Source organism: Phoxinus phoxinus (assembly GCF_949152265.1).
Source record: "Phoxinus phoxinus genome assembly, chromosome: 19".
Classification (NCBI taxonomy): Eukaryota; Metazoa; Chordata; class Actinopteri; order Cypriniformes; family Leuciscidae; genus Phoxinus; species Phoxinus phoxinus.
The window spans coordinates 15818955-15835275 of NC_136894.1; the positions used below are offsets into that span (position 1 = coordinate 15818955).

Sequence of the window (16321 nt, forward strand, 5' to 3'; positions counted from 1 at the left end):
TATATATACTGTATATATAGTATTGATATAATAATATCATAATAATATTGATCTTTGCTGGAACAGTCAGTCCAAGTAATACATGTGTTTTCTTTGAAACGCAATGACTATTCTACACAAAAATTCAGATACTCAGAATTAAAAGAGTAAACACAACTACAAGACAAGTCTACTTAGAATACTTAAAGGGCACCTATTATGACATTTAAAATGTTCCTAATGTTGTTTAGGGAGTCCCCAACAACAGTTTTACAGGCATGCAATGACAAAAAACACTTTTGTTGTCGTATAATATGCGAGCGCTGTGTAAACACAGCGCGGAGTGAGCGCTGTGTTTGTGTTTGAAGCTCCGTCGACTTGATTCATAAATCGTTGATTTTGTTCTTTACACTAATTTAGAAACGAGCATTTTCTATTTTTCCAGCGTGTGAACATATCTCCGATACTACTCTCTATAAAAAACAATCGGATTGCTTTGATATCGCTAGTTATATCCAACTTTCCGAACTTCCGTTACTATCTCTAACGATAGCCCGCTAGCATTGCTCGCGTGGCCTCGCCTATCGACCGTCTTATTTACACTCGAATCACTGAAATCGCTCTGTTTGTGTTGGAGTTTGTGTTTGTGCTTGTGCTTCGAATCGCTTGTTGTGTTTGAAGTTTGTGTTTGTGCTTGTGCTTCGAATCGCTTGTTGTGTTTGAAGTTTGTGTTTGTGCTTGTGCTTCGAATCGCTTGTTTGTGTTTGAAGTTTGTGTCTGTGGTCGAACCGCTTTGGTTGTGTTGGAGTTTGTGTTCGAATCGCTTAACTGTTAACGTTAACGTTAGTTTGTGAGCGTGTGAACATATCTCCGATACTACTCTCTATAAAAAACAATCGGATTGCTTTGATATCGCTAGTTATATTCAACTTTCCGAACTTCCGTTACTATCTCTAACGATAGCCCGCTAGCATTGCACGCGTGGCCTCGCCTATCGACCGTATTATTTACACTCGAATCACTGAAATCGCTCTGTTTGTGTTGAAGTTTGTGCTTGTGCTTCGAATCGCTTGTTTGTGTTTGAAGTTTGTGTCTGTGTTCGAACCGCTTTGGTTGTGTTTGGAGTTTGTGTTTCGAATCGCTTAACTGTTAGTTTGTGAGCATGTGAACATATCTCCGATACTAACGTTACTCTCTATAAAAAAAAAAAACAATCGGATTGCTTTGATATCGCTGGTTATATCCAACTTTCCGAACCTCCGTTACTATCTCTAACGTTAAGTTAGCCCGCTAGCATTTGCACGCGTGGTCTCGCCTATCGACCGTCTTATTTACACTCGAATCACTGGAAGGATACGGGTTCTATCCATGATTTCAGTCCTAAATTAGTAGTGATATTGGTAGCATCACTGCTAATTTATTGTTCATCTGTCATAATGGCGAATATATCGGATGTGTATCTACCTCTGAGTGCAGGTGAGGACACGTTTGAGCTGCATTCGGTGCGGTTGGAGCTGGAGTCCGTGGAGAAGCAGATCCGTGATCTGCTGGGGAGGCAGGCCGAGCTGCGAGACCGACGATCAGCGCTTGAAGCATCACGCGCCGATGCTCACAAGTCAGTGGTTAGTAACTTTTCGACTCCGGCCTCCTCTACTCCGTGTATTTCTCTGCACAGGACCCGAGCACCCCTGGTTTCGTTTACCCCGACACCGACACAGCACCATGGACCCTGGATGATGCCACAGCGGAAGACACGAGCCAGGACCAGAGCAAGGACCTCTCCGCCCCTCCCGGTCTTCGAGATCTCCACCCGGAACCGCTTCTCCCCTCTTCGCGAGACGGAACGCGACGACGCTGTGATCATCGGCAGTTCCATGGTCCGGCATGTCCGCGCTACCTCAGGTAAAGGTATGGTGCGCACTCACTGTTTTCCTGGTGCTCGTGTTCTCGATGTCGCTGCGCAGGTCCCCGAGATCCTGAACGGTGACGAGCGCGTCGGAGCTGTCGTGCTGCACGCGGGGGTGAACGACATCAGGCTGCGGCAGACGGAGGTTCTGAAGAGGGACTACAGGAGCCTGATCGAGACGGTACGCAGAACATCGCCTGAAGCAAAGATCGTCGTGTCTGGACCGCTTCCCACGTACCGACAAGGACAAGAAAGGTTCAGTAGATTGTTTGCACTAAATGAATGGTTGATGTCATGGTGTAATGAACAGAGACTGCTCTTTGTAAATAATTGGAATCTGTTTTGGGAGCGACCTAGGCTCTACCGTGCTGATGGCCTGCACCCCAGCAGAATCGGAGCGGCTGTTCTGTCGGACAACATCTCCAAGACGTTACACACCATATGACTAGTAAGTCAAAGTCCAAATCACATTCTTTGCTGTCCCAAATTAATTGATATAAGTACCAGTGTAGAACACTATATAGAAACTGTGTCTATTCCTCGTTTAGTGAGGCCAAACAATAAATCTACTGCAGGATCTAAGAAAAATCTAATTGTGATTAAACCAGAAAATCTCAATATTAGTGAACAAAAACAATTTCTAAAGCTAGGTCTTCTAAACATTAGATCGCTTACACCTAAGGCGGTTATTGTAAATGAAATGGTCACTGATAATAGCTTTGATGTACTCTGCCTTACTGAAACCTGGCTTAAACCAAATGATTATTTCGGTCTTAATGAGTCCACTCCACCAGGATACGGTTATAAGCATGAGCCCCGTCTGATTGGTCGTGGCGGCGGTGTTGCAACAATCTATAGAGATATTCTTAATGTTACTCAGAAAACAGGTCACAGGTTTAATTCGTTTGAAGTACTTGTGCTAAATGTTACGCTCCTAGATGTAAGAAAGAAATCCCTATTATCTCTAGCCTTGGCTACCGTATATAGACCGCCAGGGCCTTACGCTGATTTCCTAAAAGAGTTTGCAGATTTTCTCTCAGATCTATTGGTCAATGCCGATAAGGCAATAATTGTTGGAGATTTCAACATACACGTTGATAACACAAATGATGCGTTAGGAGCTGCGTTTACAGATTTATTAAACTCCTTTGGGGTCAAGCAAAACGTTAGTGGTCCCACTCATCGTCTTAATCATACTCTAGATTTAATTATATCATATGGAACCGATCCAACCGATATAGATATTATACCGCAAAGTGATGATGTCACTGATCATTACATGGTAACTTGCATACTACGTACGGCTGAAATGTGTCATGTTGCGCCACGTTATCGACCAGGCAGAACAATCCTTCCAACCACTATAGATAGATTCTTGAATAGCTTACCTGATCTATCTCCGCTCCTCAGTGAACCCAAACAAACAGATGAACTAGAGGAAATGACTAGCAGTATGAGCACCATTTTCTCTAGTACATTAGAAATTGTTGCACCAATTAGATTAAAAAAGGTTAGAGAGAAAACTAAAGCACCATGGTACAACAGTGCTACGCATGTTATCAAGAGAGAAACTCGTAACTTAGAGCGCAAATGGAAACAAACTAATTTAGAGGTCTTTAGAATCGCGTGGAAAGACAGTATGTCACGTTATAAAAAGGCTCTAAAAGCAGCCAGGTCTGAGCATCTACGCAAACTAATAGAAAATAACCAAAACAATCCGAGGTTTTTATTTAACACTGTGGCTAGATTAACAAATAAACAGACATCACCTGAACAAAATATTCCGTTACATTTTAATAGTAATGATTTCATGAATTTCTTCACTGAGAAAATAGAAAGCATCAGAAACACAATTGTAAATGTACAATCTTTGACAGCGTCTTATGATTCAGCCTCAATTATCGCCCCTCAACAACAACTACAGCGCTTTACAACTATAGGACAGGAAGAGCTAAATAAACTTATCACTGCATCTAAACCAACAACATGTTTATTAGATCCAATACCCACTAAACTACTGAAAGAAGTGTTACCTGTAGTGGAAGAGCCTCTTCTCAATATTATTAACTCGTCTCTATCTTTAGGACATGTTCCAAAAACATTCAAGCTGGCAGTTATAAAACCTCTTATTAAGAAACCACAATTAGATCCAAATAACCTAGCAAATTACAGACCCATTTCAAATCTTCCATTTATGTCTAAAATACTAGAAAAAGTTGTGTCCGCTCAATTGTGCTCTTTCTTGCAAGAAAACGATATCTATGAAAAGTTTCAGTCAGGATTCAGGCCACATCATAGCACAGAAACTGCGCTGGTTAAAATTACAAATGATTTACTTTTAGCTTCTGACCAAGGCTGTATCTCAATACTAGTTTTACTCGATCTTAGTGCTGCGTTTGACACTATAGATCATAAAATACTCTTAGATCGACTTCAAAATTACACTGGTGTTCAGGGACAGGCATTAAGCTGGTTTAGATCGTACCTATCAGACCGTTACCATTTTGTCCATTTAAATGGGGAAAAATCAAAGATAACGTCAGTAAATTATGGAGTGCCGCAGGGATCTGTATTAGGCCCCCTGCTATTCTCAATTTATATGCTGCCACTTGGTAATATTATAAGAAAACATGGAATAAGTTTCCACTGTTATGCTGATGACACTCAATTATATATTTCATCACGACCAGATGATAACACTAAATTATCTAAAATGACAGAGTGTGTTAAAGATATAAAATATTGGATGACGTGTAATTTTCTTCTATTAAATTCAGATAAAACGGAGGTATTACTGATTGGTCCAAAAAACTGCCCACAAAACCTCTTACAATACAACCTTAATCTAGATGGACGTCCTGTTACTTTATCCTCTACAGTAAAAGACCTGGGTGTTATACTAGACCGCAACTTGTCTTTTGAAAATCATATTTCAAATGTCACAAGAACAGCCTTTTTCCACCTTAGAAACATTGCTAAGCTACGTAATATGCTATCAGTTTCTGATGCAGAAAAGTTAGTTCATGCATTCATGACCTCGAGACTAGATTACTGTAATGCTTTATTAGCTGGTTGTCCTGCATCCTCCGTAAACAAGCTACAGTTAGTCCAAAATGCAGCCGCTAGAGTTCTTACTAGGTCAAGAAAATATGATCATATAACACCAATTTTATCATCTCTACACTGGTTACCTATTAAGTTCCGTATCAATTAATAAAGCCCTAAATGGTTTAGCTCCTGTGTATTTAAGAGATCTTCTATCGCCATATATTCCATCGCGCTCTTTAAGATCGCTAAATTCGAGGCTTCTGGTCGTACCTAGGATATCTAAGTCCACTAAAGGAGGGAGGGCGTTTTCACATCTAGCTCCTAAACTCTGGAATAGCCTTCCTGATACTGTCCGAGGCTCAGACTCGCTCTCCCAGTTTAAAACTAGATTAAAGACGCATCTCTTTAGCCAAGCATTCACATGATGCATCTCATACCTTTTATACTACAGTTAAATCAGATCAAATGCATTCATATTAAGAACAGCAGCTACGCTAATTATTTCCCATCTGCCTTTTTTGTTGTTATCTCGGGACGCCTGTCCCTATAACTCAAATAGAGTTTGTCAGCTCCAGTTAGTATCCAGCCTCTCATGGAGACTTCAGATGCCCCAACGCCTGTGATGAGACGACTCGACGCCTGTGAAGAGACGACCCAACGCCGGCGATATGTTATGCCCTAAATTTCATGATTAACTAACTGTATTTTTGTATGTATATTTTTGAAATGCATTTTCTGTAAAGCTGCTTTGAAACAATGTGTATTGTGAAAAGCGCTATACAAATAAACTTGAATTGAATTGAATTGAATTTATTTTTACCTGATTTGCTCACCGACTCCCAAATGAATCGTTCAACGACTCGTTTTTCCAAACCCCTCCTTTGCGCGACGCTAATCTGTGATTGGTCAGATGACCCAGCAGTGTTTACAGAGATAATACTTATTGTTTAACACGGAGTACAATGATGCTTTTATCAATTAAATTGTGTTATAATAATTATTATAGTCCACTGCTTTGTAGTTTGTGGTAAAAAACTAAAAATAAGATAAAGCATGTAATGTTATGTTAGCGAGCATAGCCCAGAGTTCATATTGTAAAAGCACAATCAGTCTTTGTTTGCGTTAGCCCGATGCATAAACATAACGTTTTTACAAAAATAAAAAAAATAAAATGCAGTAACGTTACTAGTAAGTTACGAGGTATTACTCTATTCTTTAAGACAACTCCGAAAACAACGACAAACACTTCACATCTCAATACAATTGTCATTGAAGACCTAGAAGCTAAACGGTGCTTACACAACAAACAAAATAATTATTAAGCATGCTACATAAAACATAAAAGCAAAAAATTATTAATAACACTTACAGGTTGTGATACGGAGGAGGAAGCTGATGCAAATACACTTGGAACTGAACCTTCCTTCAATACAGGCGGCTCGCGAATCCAAGTTTGATTGCATTTAAGTTGGTAAAGCAGTCTTGAAAATGGCGCGAGCAAAGCACAAGCCTCGGACTATACTTCTGTGGTATAGTTATATATGAATTGTAGCCACTTAGTCTTCAAATGCTCCTCCTTGGGCAGATGAAAAAAGTTGAGTTTGAGCTGCACTTCAGAACGCAGCGTCTCGTCGCCCTGATATTTTCCCTGCTGGCCTTGGAGCGCAATAAGTGGGCGTATCGTATTCAAATAACTTGACAAGTTGACGTCATCTAGTCAGAGAAAAAGCTTCGGTCTTCTAACGATTCATAAAAATGACTCAGAGTCGACTCTTACTTTTGAAAGACAATAACTTTATATACGGTGCACTTTCATATTTCAAACTTTGCAGGATGTTTTTGTTCACTTAGATCTATGTTACACACTACATGAAAGGTAAATTTCAAAATTCCATAATAGGTGCCCTTTAATTATATTTTTTAAGTATATCTAGATCAAAAGATTAAGTACAAGTATTGGCCAAATATACTTTTCTGTCAGTACAAGTCAAGTATACTTAAGTATACTCTTTTTGGTAAGGGCAGTATTACATTTAGCTCAATTAAAACATTAATTTAGCAGCCAATACATTTACAGACCTTGCAGAATGGGCACCATGAACTCAGGTACTGTAAAAGTGGGCTGGAATAGTGACAATTTTGGTGAAATTTCGCTGGCAAAAAAGGTCCATTGTCAATAGTGTAGCACTGCTTGCACAGAAGTCACTTTGAAAACAAGCTGTGTAGATTTCATGTTAATTACTGGATATTCAAATTAATTAGCCAGTGAGATTTTGCCAAACATCAGTATATGTGACCTTTTTAAGTTTTTGGCACAGAAGAGGTCCTTCATCATACCTTCTGAGATCTTTGACAGCACCATATGTGGTTTCAGCTTCAAAGGGTCAACACACACCAACCCTGTTTCATGTTAAATCATCACACATGTGAAGAATTCTGCATTCAGTAAAAATGTACAGACTTCTAGCTACCGAATGACAGACCTTTAGGGTAAAGGTCATCATTTTTTTAACCTGTTAGCCTTCAGCGCCACTTTTGAAAAATCCCCAGAAATTGCATTCTCAACCGAAAACAGATTCAGTTCATTGACGCTTTGTACTAAAAGCACAAGCATGATCTCATTTGAAAGCTGACACCTGGCACTTTATTGGAAATGTAGAATGAATTATTGTCATAATGAAAAAAAAAATTATGAATAGCTTCAAAGTTGTGTAAGTTATTAGAAATTTATTTTTATGAAACATCTTCATGAAAATTAAATTGAAGTTGGCCCGTCAGCACTCTAGAAATGCACTCCAGCTAAAGACACATGTCTGACCATGTTATATTTAAAATTTGAAGGTGATAAGTCTAAAACTCTGTATTTTGTTAAATGTTTTTCAAGATCATCTCAAATGACTTTATTTTGAATTGACTCTAAAATGCAAACTTGTGTTTATTGTCATCTATTAGCATCTACTCAGTCTATTGTCTCTATTGTTTTGTGGTGCAAACGAGACCCATTCAGTGACAGTCTCTCCTGCTCACATTTACACCTCTCCAGCCTGCTTATGGCCATAAATATGCTTTTCCTTTGTCTCCATTATAATGCCTAACGACTGGCTATTCACGGTTTTTCACCCCCTAATTTCTTTCATAATCTTCACTTCACATTTGAAACTGTATCAAATGCCTTTCTTAAATAAAGAAATATTTCAGTAAGCATTCCGATTTAGAAAAAAATCATAAAAAATAACAGCTAGATGGCAGGTGCAACTAGAGAGCTAGCTAGCATGTTAGCTTAGCACACCATCAATACACGACAATTTATGAGATTAAAACCATGTGTGTGCTCCAAACTTACTTTATAGCGCAAGTCGAGTGTTTTAAATAATCTTCTATGATCTTATTTGGCTTCAGAAAAGAAAATCAGACAGAACATATATTATGTTATCGTATTCTGCACAATGCTAAAGTCTATATCGATTAGCATTACATTATAAATATAATCTATTATTATAAAAATACCTGACATGACTCGAAGAACACAGGTAAATCAAATATCATTGCAATCATGTTTATTGTCTTCAAAACATCTTTATCTGCATGTTACAGCGATCTCTGATAGCGTTGTTTATGTGAGTGACGTCCTGGAAGGTCACAGGTTATGGTTCTTCTTCGTGAGTGCACTGTGCACCATATTTGGAAAAATTCTGTGCATAGATCGCCCTCAGGCTGCTGGATGGATTGAAAACACAGTACATCAGAGTATCCAGCGCTCTTTATGTTTAGATCGACGCATTTGGATATAAATTCAATAAATATTATTCCTGTCTATAGAAATATGATGTAAACCTATGAGAATCTATCAATATTTCTCCAAATCTGCACATTTTTGAGCCAAAAGCCCTGAGGGACGTTGTTTTGTCACGCGTTCTCATGACAACATGGGAGTTTTTTTTGAATGGACGCGGCTGATGCTCATAATTCATATTAAAGGTATCGACTCATTTTTTCATTACATAAATCCTGACACAAATTAAGACATAACTGTCACTATAAGTTTCTCAGAATACAATAGTGGTCAAATACTGAAACGTGAGACTTATATCTTTTTAATGATGTATAGTTTGTCAAGGTAATAACATTAAATCTGATAGTAACTTTGAACTATATAAAAAAAAAACGCTTCAGTGCGTCCTCGCTCTGGTGAAGGCTAAACTTGACCATGACATGGAAAGCTTTCATGTGAAAGGGTAGCTGATCTTTGCGTCTTTATATAAATCCATTACATAAGGCCATTACTGGCAAGAACATTTGATGTTTGGTTGAATACATATTAAGCCACAGAGGAAGACAACAAGCCAGACAGTGAAAGATGACAAGCCAGGAGATTCTGACATCAAAATTAAGTATGTTGTGCAGGCATCTGATGATACACCACTATTAGAAAAATGTGAAAAGAGATTAGGAACATAATGAACAGAGGTTGTGTGATAAAAAGCACTGTGTGTTCCAAGCAGACCATCGATGATGGTGTGAATGACAAAAGGTTAGTCAAAGACATTAAGGCCACATTTACACATAGCCGGGTATTTAGAGAAACGAATATTTCTCCCCATCCGTTTTCAATAATAACATCGTGCACACAACCCGCATAAATACGCCGTCGAGCGCCTTTATAACTATGCTAAACCTATGGGCGGCAGTGTAGGGAGAAGGATAAAGCCATGCAAGCCAATCAGAATCCTCAGAATCGACAAGAGAGAACCTAAAACCCCGTTTCTCCCAGTTGACACGGCAACATATAACCGGCGTTTTCAGAAATCTCCACTTTGGCCGGAGTTTTTAGAAATAATCGTTTTCTGGGATAAAAACGGCGTTTTCGTGTAAATGACAGGCCAAAACGCAGAGAAATATCTGCGTTTTCCCATCGTGTAAACGGGGCCTAAATGCTTGTCAAAGACAATATAAGTAATTACGGAATTACATATTGAGCACAGCGTTAGTTCAGACATGCTTTAAAGCTAAAGCTCTGTATGTCATTAATTACGGAGCAAGAACCCCCATAAGGAACCATACCGCCAAATTGTGTTTAAAGGGGTGGTAAAGTATGATTTCACTTTTCTAACTTTAGTTAGTGTGAAATGTTGCTGTTTGAGCATTAACAACATCTGCAAAGTTACAACGTTTAAAGTTCAAAGCAAAGGAAGATATTTGCTTTGAAAGAAAACGGCTGGTAGGGACTACACAAAATTCCTCCTGGGTTAGTGACATCAGCAACCCTAAAATGTACATAAACCTCGCCCCCAGGAACACACAGTCCATGTTGAGAAGAGGAAAAGTTGTTGTATAAGAGTACATTTGTGAGTCAGCTCAAACTTTAGCATCCATCTTTTTACATGCAATAGAAGGTCACTCTGTGTGCATCTCACAACAGTTCCTATACGAGCGATTTATAGATTACCATGACAGAATATCTTAATTGAAGATAGTTAACTCCACATCAGCAACATAAATTCATCAACTAACCTTTCAGAGACATCATGTTGCATTCTACATGTTGTCACTTCTTCTTGAGTCTCTCCATGTTTGTCTGACTCCGTTTTAACATTAAAGGCAGAACAGTTTCTGTCATTTTAGTGTGTCTGCGTGAGGTAATCGCAGCTGCTAACACACAGGAGCTCTTGAAACCCCGCCCTCTGCAGCAGCTCATTTGCATTTAAAGGGCCAGGCACAAAACGGTGCGTTTTTGCAAACCCTCAAATAGTGACAACTTAAACATGCTATATACAAATATCTGTGGGGTATTTTTTGCTAAAACTTCACACACTCACTCTGGGGACATAAGAGATTTATTTTACATCTTGTGAAAATGCCATTTTAGCACCCCTTTAATAAACCCAAGTAACTTGTCAAAGTTGTCTCGGCGAAATAAAGATTCCCTTAAGTCCTCCTCAAAAAATATCTCTTAAATTCAACTAATTGATTTTAATATAAATTTAAACTATAATAGGCCTACATTTTCATTTAATTGCAATTAACATTCAGTTAAGTATGTGAAAATATTACATTCAGTTTGCACTTAAGTATATTCTCTTAAAGTATATTATTTCCGCAATATTAGTTTATTCTGTATTCTTTTTTTTAAAGCATGCTGGAGTGTTCCTGTTTCAAATGTACATTATTTCAAATCTTTTAGGTTAAAGTCACGATTTGTGTTGCCAACAATTAACACAGCAAAAACATCTTAAACATGTGCATCCTGCTGGGTTAAGAGACTGTATAATAGCAAATTACAACTTGACTATTTTTGAACACAGTCCAAAATTTTACTGAAATGCCAAAAGTTCCACAGTATGAATGAACACAACGACACACAAAGGCTGTGCATAGTCCATATTTAAACCTTGAGACATGCACCATAATATCAAAGTGTGCTTTAAAAACGTTCTCATTGCAGATGTGATCAAAACCAACATTTCACTTAACTTTATGATGCATCTGTGTGCCAGTAGGGTAAAATAGAGGAAGAGGAAAAAGAGATGTGTGCTGTCAAACTGACCAAAATAATAACACTAAACCAGAAGTGAAGTCTCACTGTCGGCTGTGTGCCATGCTCTGATTACTGTGATCTTTTATGAAAATAGATCTTTGTTTGCTGTCTCTCTTCATACAGTATGTGTGTGTGTTATGCTGATGTGGGCTTCTCTAATCTTTGTTCCACCTCATCAAAACACTTCAGACTGAATCACACCCTGACGGCCACAAAAATTACTCTGACAGCTGTTTATTTTCAGTCCTATGTTTACCCTGGATGAAGTGCATATTTTAAACTGTTTTGTTTTACTCATTATAACATTTCCATTGGTAGGATATGAATGATTTATCAGTTTGTGTAGTTACAGTTACTGTTTTCTAACCCCAAGTATAATGCTTTTTGGTAAACATCCAGGAACTGCATTACTGCAGACTGCTTGGAGAATTTTAAGAGATAGTATGTAAGCTAATTTTTTTTTTTTTACCATTAAAAAACCTTCAATTGAGGCAATCTTGAACTGTAAACTTTAGTCGAGAACAGATTTAAAAGCTAAAGTATTGGTCACTCATGTTCCCCTTTTTCTCTGTACTTTTATGTTGTATTTCTAGTTTCCTGTTGCATGTGGCTTGTTTTGTAGTCTCTTTGTAGTCCTTTTGTTAATTATGTTCCCCTTGATTGTATCCACAGGTGTGTCTTGTTACCTTTTTATCTTGTTAGCTAGGTAACAAGATCAACAAGCTGTTGCATAGCTCTTTGTCTGCCTCTGTCTGCCTGAGTGGATTGCGTTTGTTGCTCCAGTTTTCAGTATTAGGCCGTGTGTCCGCTAAAGCGCTTTTAGCCAGCTGAAAACGCTGAGCTATGTGCGCTTGAGAGCGTTTTGGCAGCGCAGTTTTTGTTTTCAGAGACTATGATACAGAATATCCGTTGGTCGGTGTGGTATTAGTCCCGCCCCTCCTTCACTGTGATTGGACGGTTGGGTAAAAAATGACAGTGATAAGCGCTGTACCCAAAGTTGAACATTCTTCAACTCTCGGCGACCTGTAAAAAAACGCAGAACGCTCAGTGCTTCAGCGTGAAAAAGACACTCAGCGCCTCGTTACGCTCATGGCGTTTTAAAAACGCGGTGCTCCCATTGAAAACAATTGAAAAAACACACCAGCCGCGTGAAAAAACGCTTTGGTGGACACACGGCCTTAGGGACTGTTCGTTATTTATTTAAGGGGCCACCGGAGGAGTTTTGAGATCTATAGTCAAAAAAGACTTGACCCTCCCTTCGCCAGCAATACATTTTTCTATGACCCTCCAAAATGATTGTGAAGGCATGAAAAAAGGCATGACCCTCCCCGATCATTTATTGATTAATACTGGTAATTGCGCTTGGCAAATATGTTCAGATATCTCTATGCCTAGACCTACACCAAACGTTCATTAAAAGGCTCCTGTACACCCGCCTTTTTCAAACTGGCGCAGCGCTGACTCGCGATAGGTAGAAACTGCATGATTTGATTTGTTAAACATGAGGATTATCCGTTTGGCATCGCTGCTCACTCTAACATTAACCTAGATAGTGTGTGTGCGGAGTGTGTAGCGCGCACTGCATGACATGGAGGCGCCGATGCGATCACAGTGGAAACAACTTAAAATACTCTATTTATGGCCATACAGAAAAGAATAATGCATCTGTCGCAATACTTGTATTTGTGTACACTCACAATAACAAGAAAACGTTTTGCTTTCGTAAAATAAAATAAAACAATCAGGGCGCGCTTTCATGGTCTCCGTGAACTGGAGCGCGTCAAAAAAAAAAAAAAAAAAAAAAAAGCAGAAACATATCGTAGGCTATATAGCATACTAGCCTCAAATATATGAAAAAAATATCTATACAATGCTTGATATGTCCACTTTTAAACGAAAAAAACAAAAAAAACAAGTCGAAAGCAAATATCATCTGATTATGTAATCCGTATGAAAGATGCATTTCTCTTAAAGGCGCACTTTACAGCGGAGATGTATGGAGACATGTTTGCAGCGGACACTGATTTAGAAAAAAAGAGTTTATTAATAAACAATTAAAATGCATTGTTATTTTTAAATACATATTTATTATCATTAGCCTACTTTTGCGGCAAGATTATACATGCGCTTGAGCGCAGAATGGGCTATATCCCATAAGCAGAAATTAACGTGCGACTAGTCAAATATTTAGTATGGCAACAATACATTTACTATATTTGACATTATTTAATTAGTAAGTATCCAGCTCTTTACATTACATTTTTTGAGTTAACAATTAGGCTAGTTAATGAACTAATAAAATAATAGAAAAAGTTAAGATGCTAACTATAATTCTATTTAACATGACTTGTTCCACCACGCAAATGACTGTTTTTAAGGTGACAATCTGTTTTCATATCTTCACATTTGAAGATTTACTGTATCTTGAAGATTGTTGTATTGTGTTGTATCTTCTGTTATAAAGATTGACATTTCGTTAATTAAAAAAATAAGCACATAAGGTTGTTAAAATGTTCTGTTAGATGTTCTGTGTTTACTACTTTTTAAATTTTGTATAATAATATATCTAATGAAGATATATTAACAAAAAAAAAACGTATATATTATATATAAAACATAGCCTAGGCTATATAAAATAAAAAAGGTCCTCATTGGTTAATTTTGCCTGGGGCCCCCACTCAGTGTTGGTTCGCCTCTGTCTTGCGATGAATAAGGGGCTGTTTACACCTGGCCACTTCATGCGTGTTCTGTGATGGGATAGCTATCCGATCGTGAAAAGACCAGGTATAAATGCCCTCCGAAACGCATTCGAGACGGATTTGAATCCGATCGCTCAAACCACTTCAGGGGAGGTCTGGGCCACATTCCTGACAAAACTGGACAAGTGTAAATGCATCTGGTTGTTGAAACCACATATGTAAATTGTACTCCTCCCAAAAAATGCAATAAAATAAAAATAAACGTGAGCGTGTTATACTCACGTTTATTGCAAGACGCTACTGCAACACGCATCACTGCAGATGAGCCAACGTGCAAACTATTTGAAGAATTGAAGATAGGATTTAAATCCGTTTTGCAAAAACGCATTTATGCGACCACACCAGATGTAAATGGAATCGTTTTGATAAATCAGATAGCTATCCGATCTGAGAAAACGCATGAAGTGGCCAGGTGTAAACAGCCCTAGCACGCGTTAGGCCTATTTGTGTGGACTTGTTCTTTCCATCTTTCTCGTCTGATTTGGGACGTATATAGCCACGTTAATTAAATGAATGTGCGTGGGGTAGTGCGGTTCCAATCACAAACTTGGTGGTACCGTATAAAAGAGAGAACCTGTAGCCACTCTTGTGTGTGTGTTTGCCGGTTTGGTGTCGCGTCATTGCCTGGGGGAACGCCCCTCTTTCTCCTAGCGTTTCCGCTTTCAGGTAGGCACTGTTTGAACTAGGGGGTAACACTGATGTGGGATTGTGTGTAAACCGTTTTATTTACTACTTCAGGATCGTTCGCTGCCGTTGGCGGCTCCTGTTACATGCCTCTATTGCAGTCCCGTGTCTCATGATACTTTGAGCTGTGGGGATTGTTCGCTGTGTGAGCCTTAAGCGGCGGCTGCTCTTCTTCACCTGCCTCGCTGGCATTTCCGTGCTTCGGATGATGTTGTGTCCCGTGTCCTCTATACGCCGAGTTTGTGAATGAAAGGACGAGTAGATGTTCTGTGATGCCTGGTGGGCAACGCTGACTTGACGCTGCTGCTTATTGTAGAAGTTAGCCCACGATCCTTATTGTCAACTCTCCCTCCACACACGTGTGCGTGTAGGCGTATGTGTGTGCGCACTGTGCAGTCTAACGTGACGCCCGTTCTCCAGTATTAACCACTCAAAACGTTGAGTGCCTTCCACACTATACAATCAAAAGTTGCAGTATTTTCATTTATAATTGTTTGTGTGTATTGAGTGATCTGATTATTTATTTATTTTGAGTGTTTTGTAGTGTTGTATTTATTTTGATTTGTGACTTCTACCAACTTCGATTTTCATATTTTCATTTCTTTTGTAGTATTTTCTTGTTGTTGATCTAAATGTTTATTATTGGCGCATGTTGAGTGAGTGTTGTATATTGAAACCATAATAGATTTTACACTCTTGTTACAGGAGCTGAGGCTTTGGCGGCAGACCACTAGTAGGCCCGTACGTGGTGGTAGAGAGCTCGTCACAGAGTGCTGTGTGATTATTTTGTGACTTTATTGCAGTGTGTGTGCTGTGACTTGTACACGGGGTGTTGCGAGTGATATTGAAGCCTTGGTCGTGTGTCTGCCATCAAGCCTCGGCCTCCTTTGGATTGTGGTCTCTCCTGCATGTGTCTATTGATGATTCTCAGCTTTTATACATTTTAACAGACAATTGTATTTAAATAAAAACTTTTGTATTATTGGTATCCACGTCTCTAGCCCTTCTTGCTAAATTACGTTCCTGTGTATCCTTTATCAATTCTTAGTAGTAACATCTATATTTCCCTATTAAATAGGGTGGCGTAGTCATGTGACGCTAGAGGCAGTGTTTCTATATTTGCCCAAGGTGTGAAGGGCCAAGGTCCCGCTACATTGGGTCAGACCCATCTGCTAGCTATGGGGGGACCGAGACTGAGAGAGCTACATGGAAAAATATGCACAAAACAAGCCACTTTGAAAGTTTGTTGTTTTTATGAATACAAAAGTTGGGTGACCCTCCCCCTAGACTAAAAAAAGTTGGATGACCCTCCCCTCAACAAAGAATAAAAAGGCATGACCCTCCCCTATTTTCCTCCGGTGGCCCATTCCATAAATACCCGAACGGTCCCTTAGAGACCCGCATGTAAAC

The 16321-nt window shown here is 38.9% G+C and overlaps 1 protein-coding gene across 1 annotated transcript; it reads left to right on the forward strand.

The window, feature by feature from the left end:
* The first annotated feature begins 328 nt into the window (after positions 1–328).
* Positions 329–5096, forward strand: LOC306986829 (uncharacterized protein). Its single transcript, XM_079590523.1, has 2 exons — positions 329–1601; positions 1698–5096. Exons 1-2 carry the CDS (start codon positions 1416–1418, stop codon positions 2328–2330), a joined length of 819 nt encoding a protein of 272 aa, XP_079446649.1. The 5' UTR covers positions 329–1415; the 3' UTR covers positions 2331–5096.
* The last annotated feature ends 11225 nt before the right edge of the window (positions 5097–16321 follow it).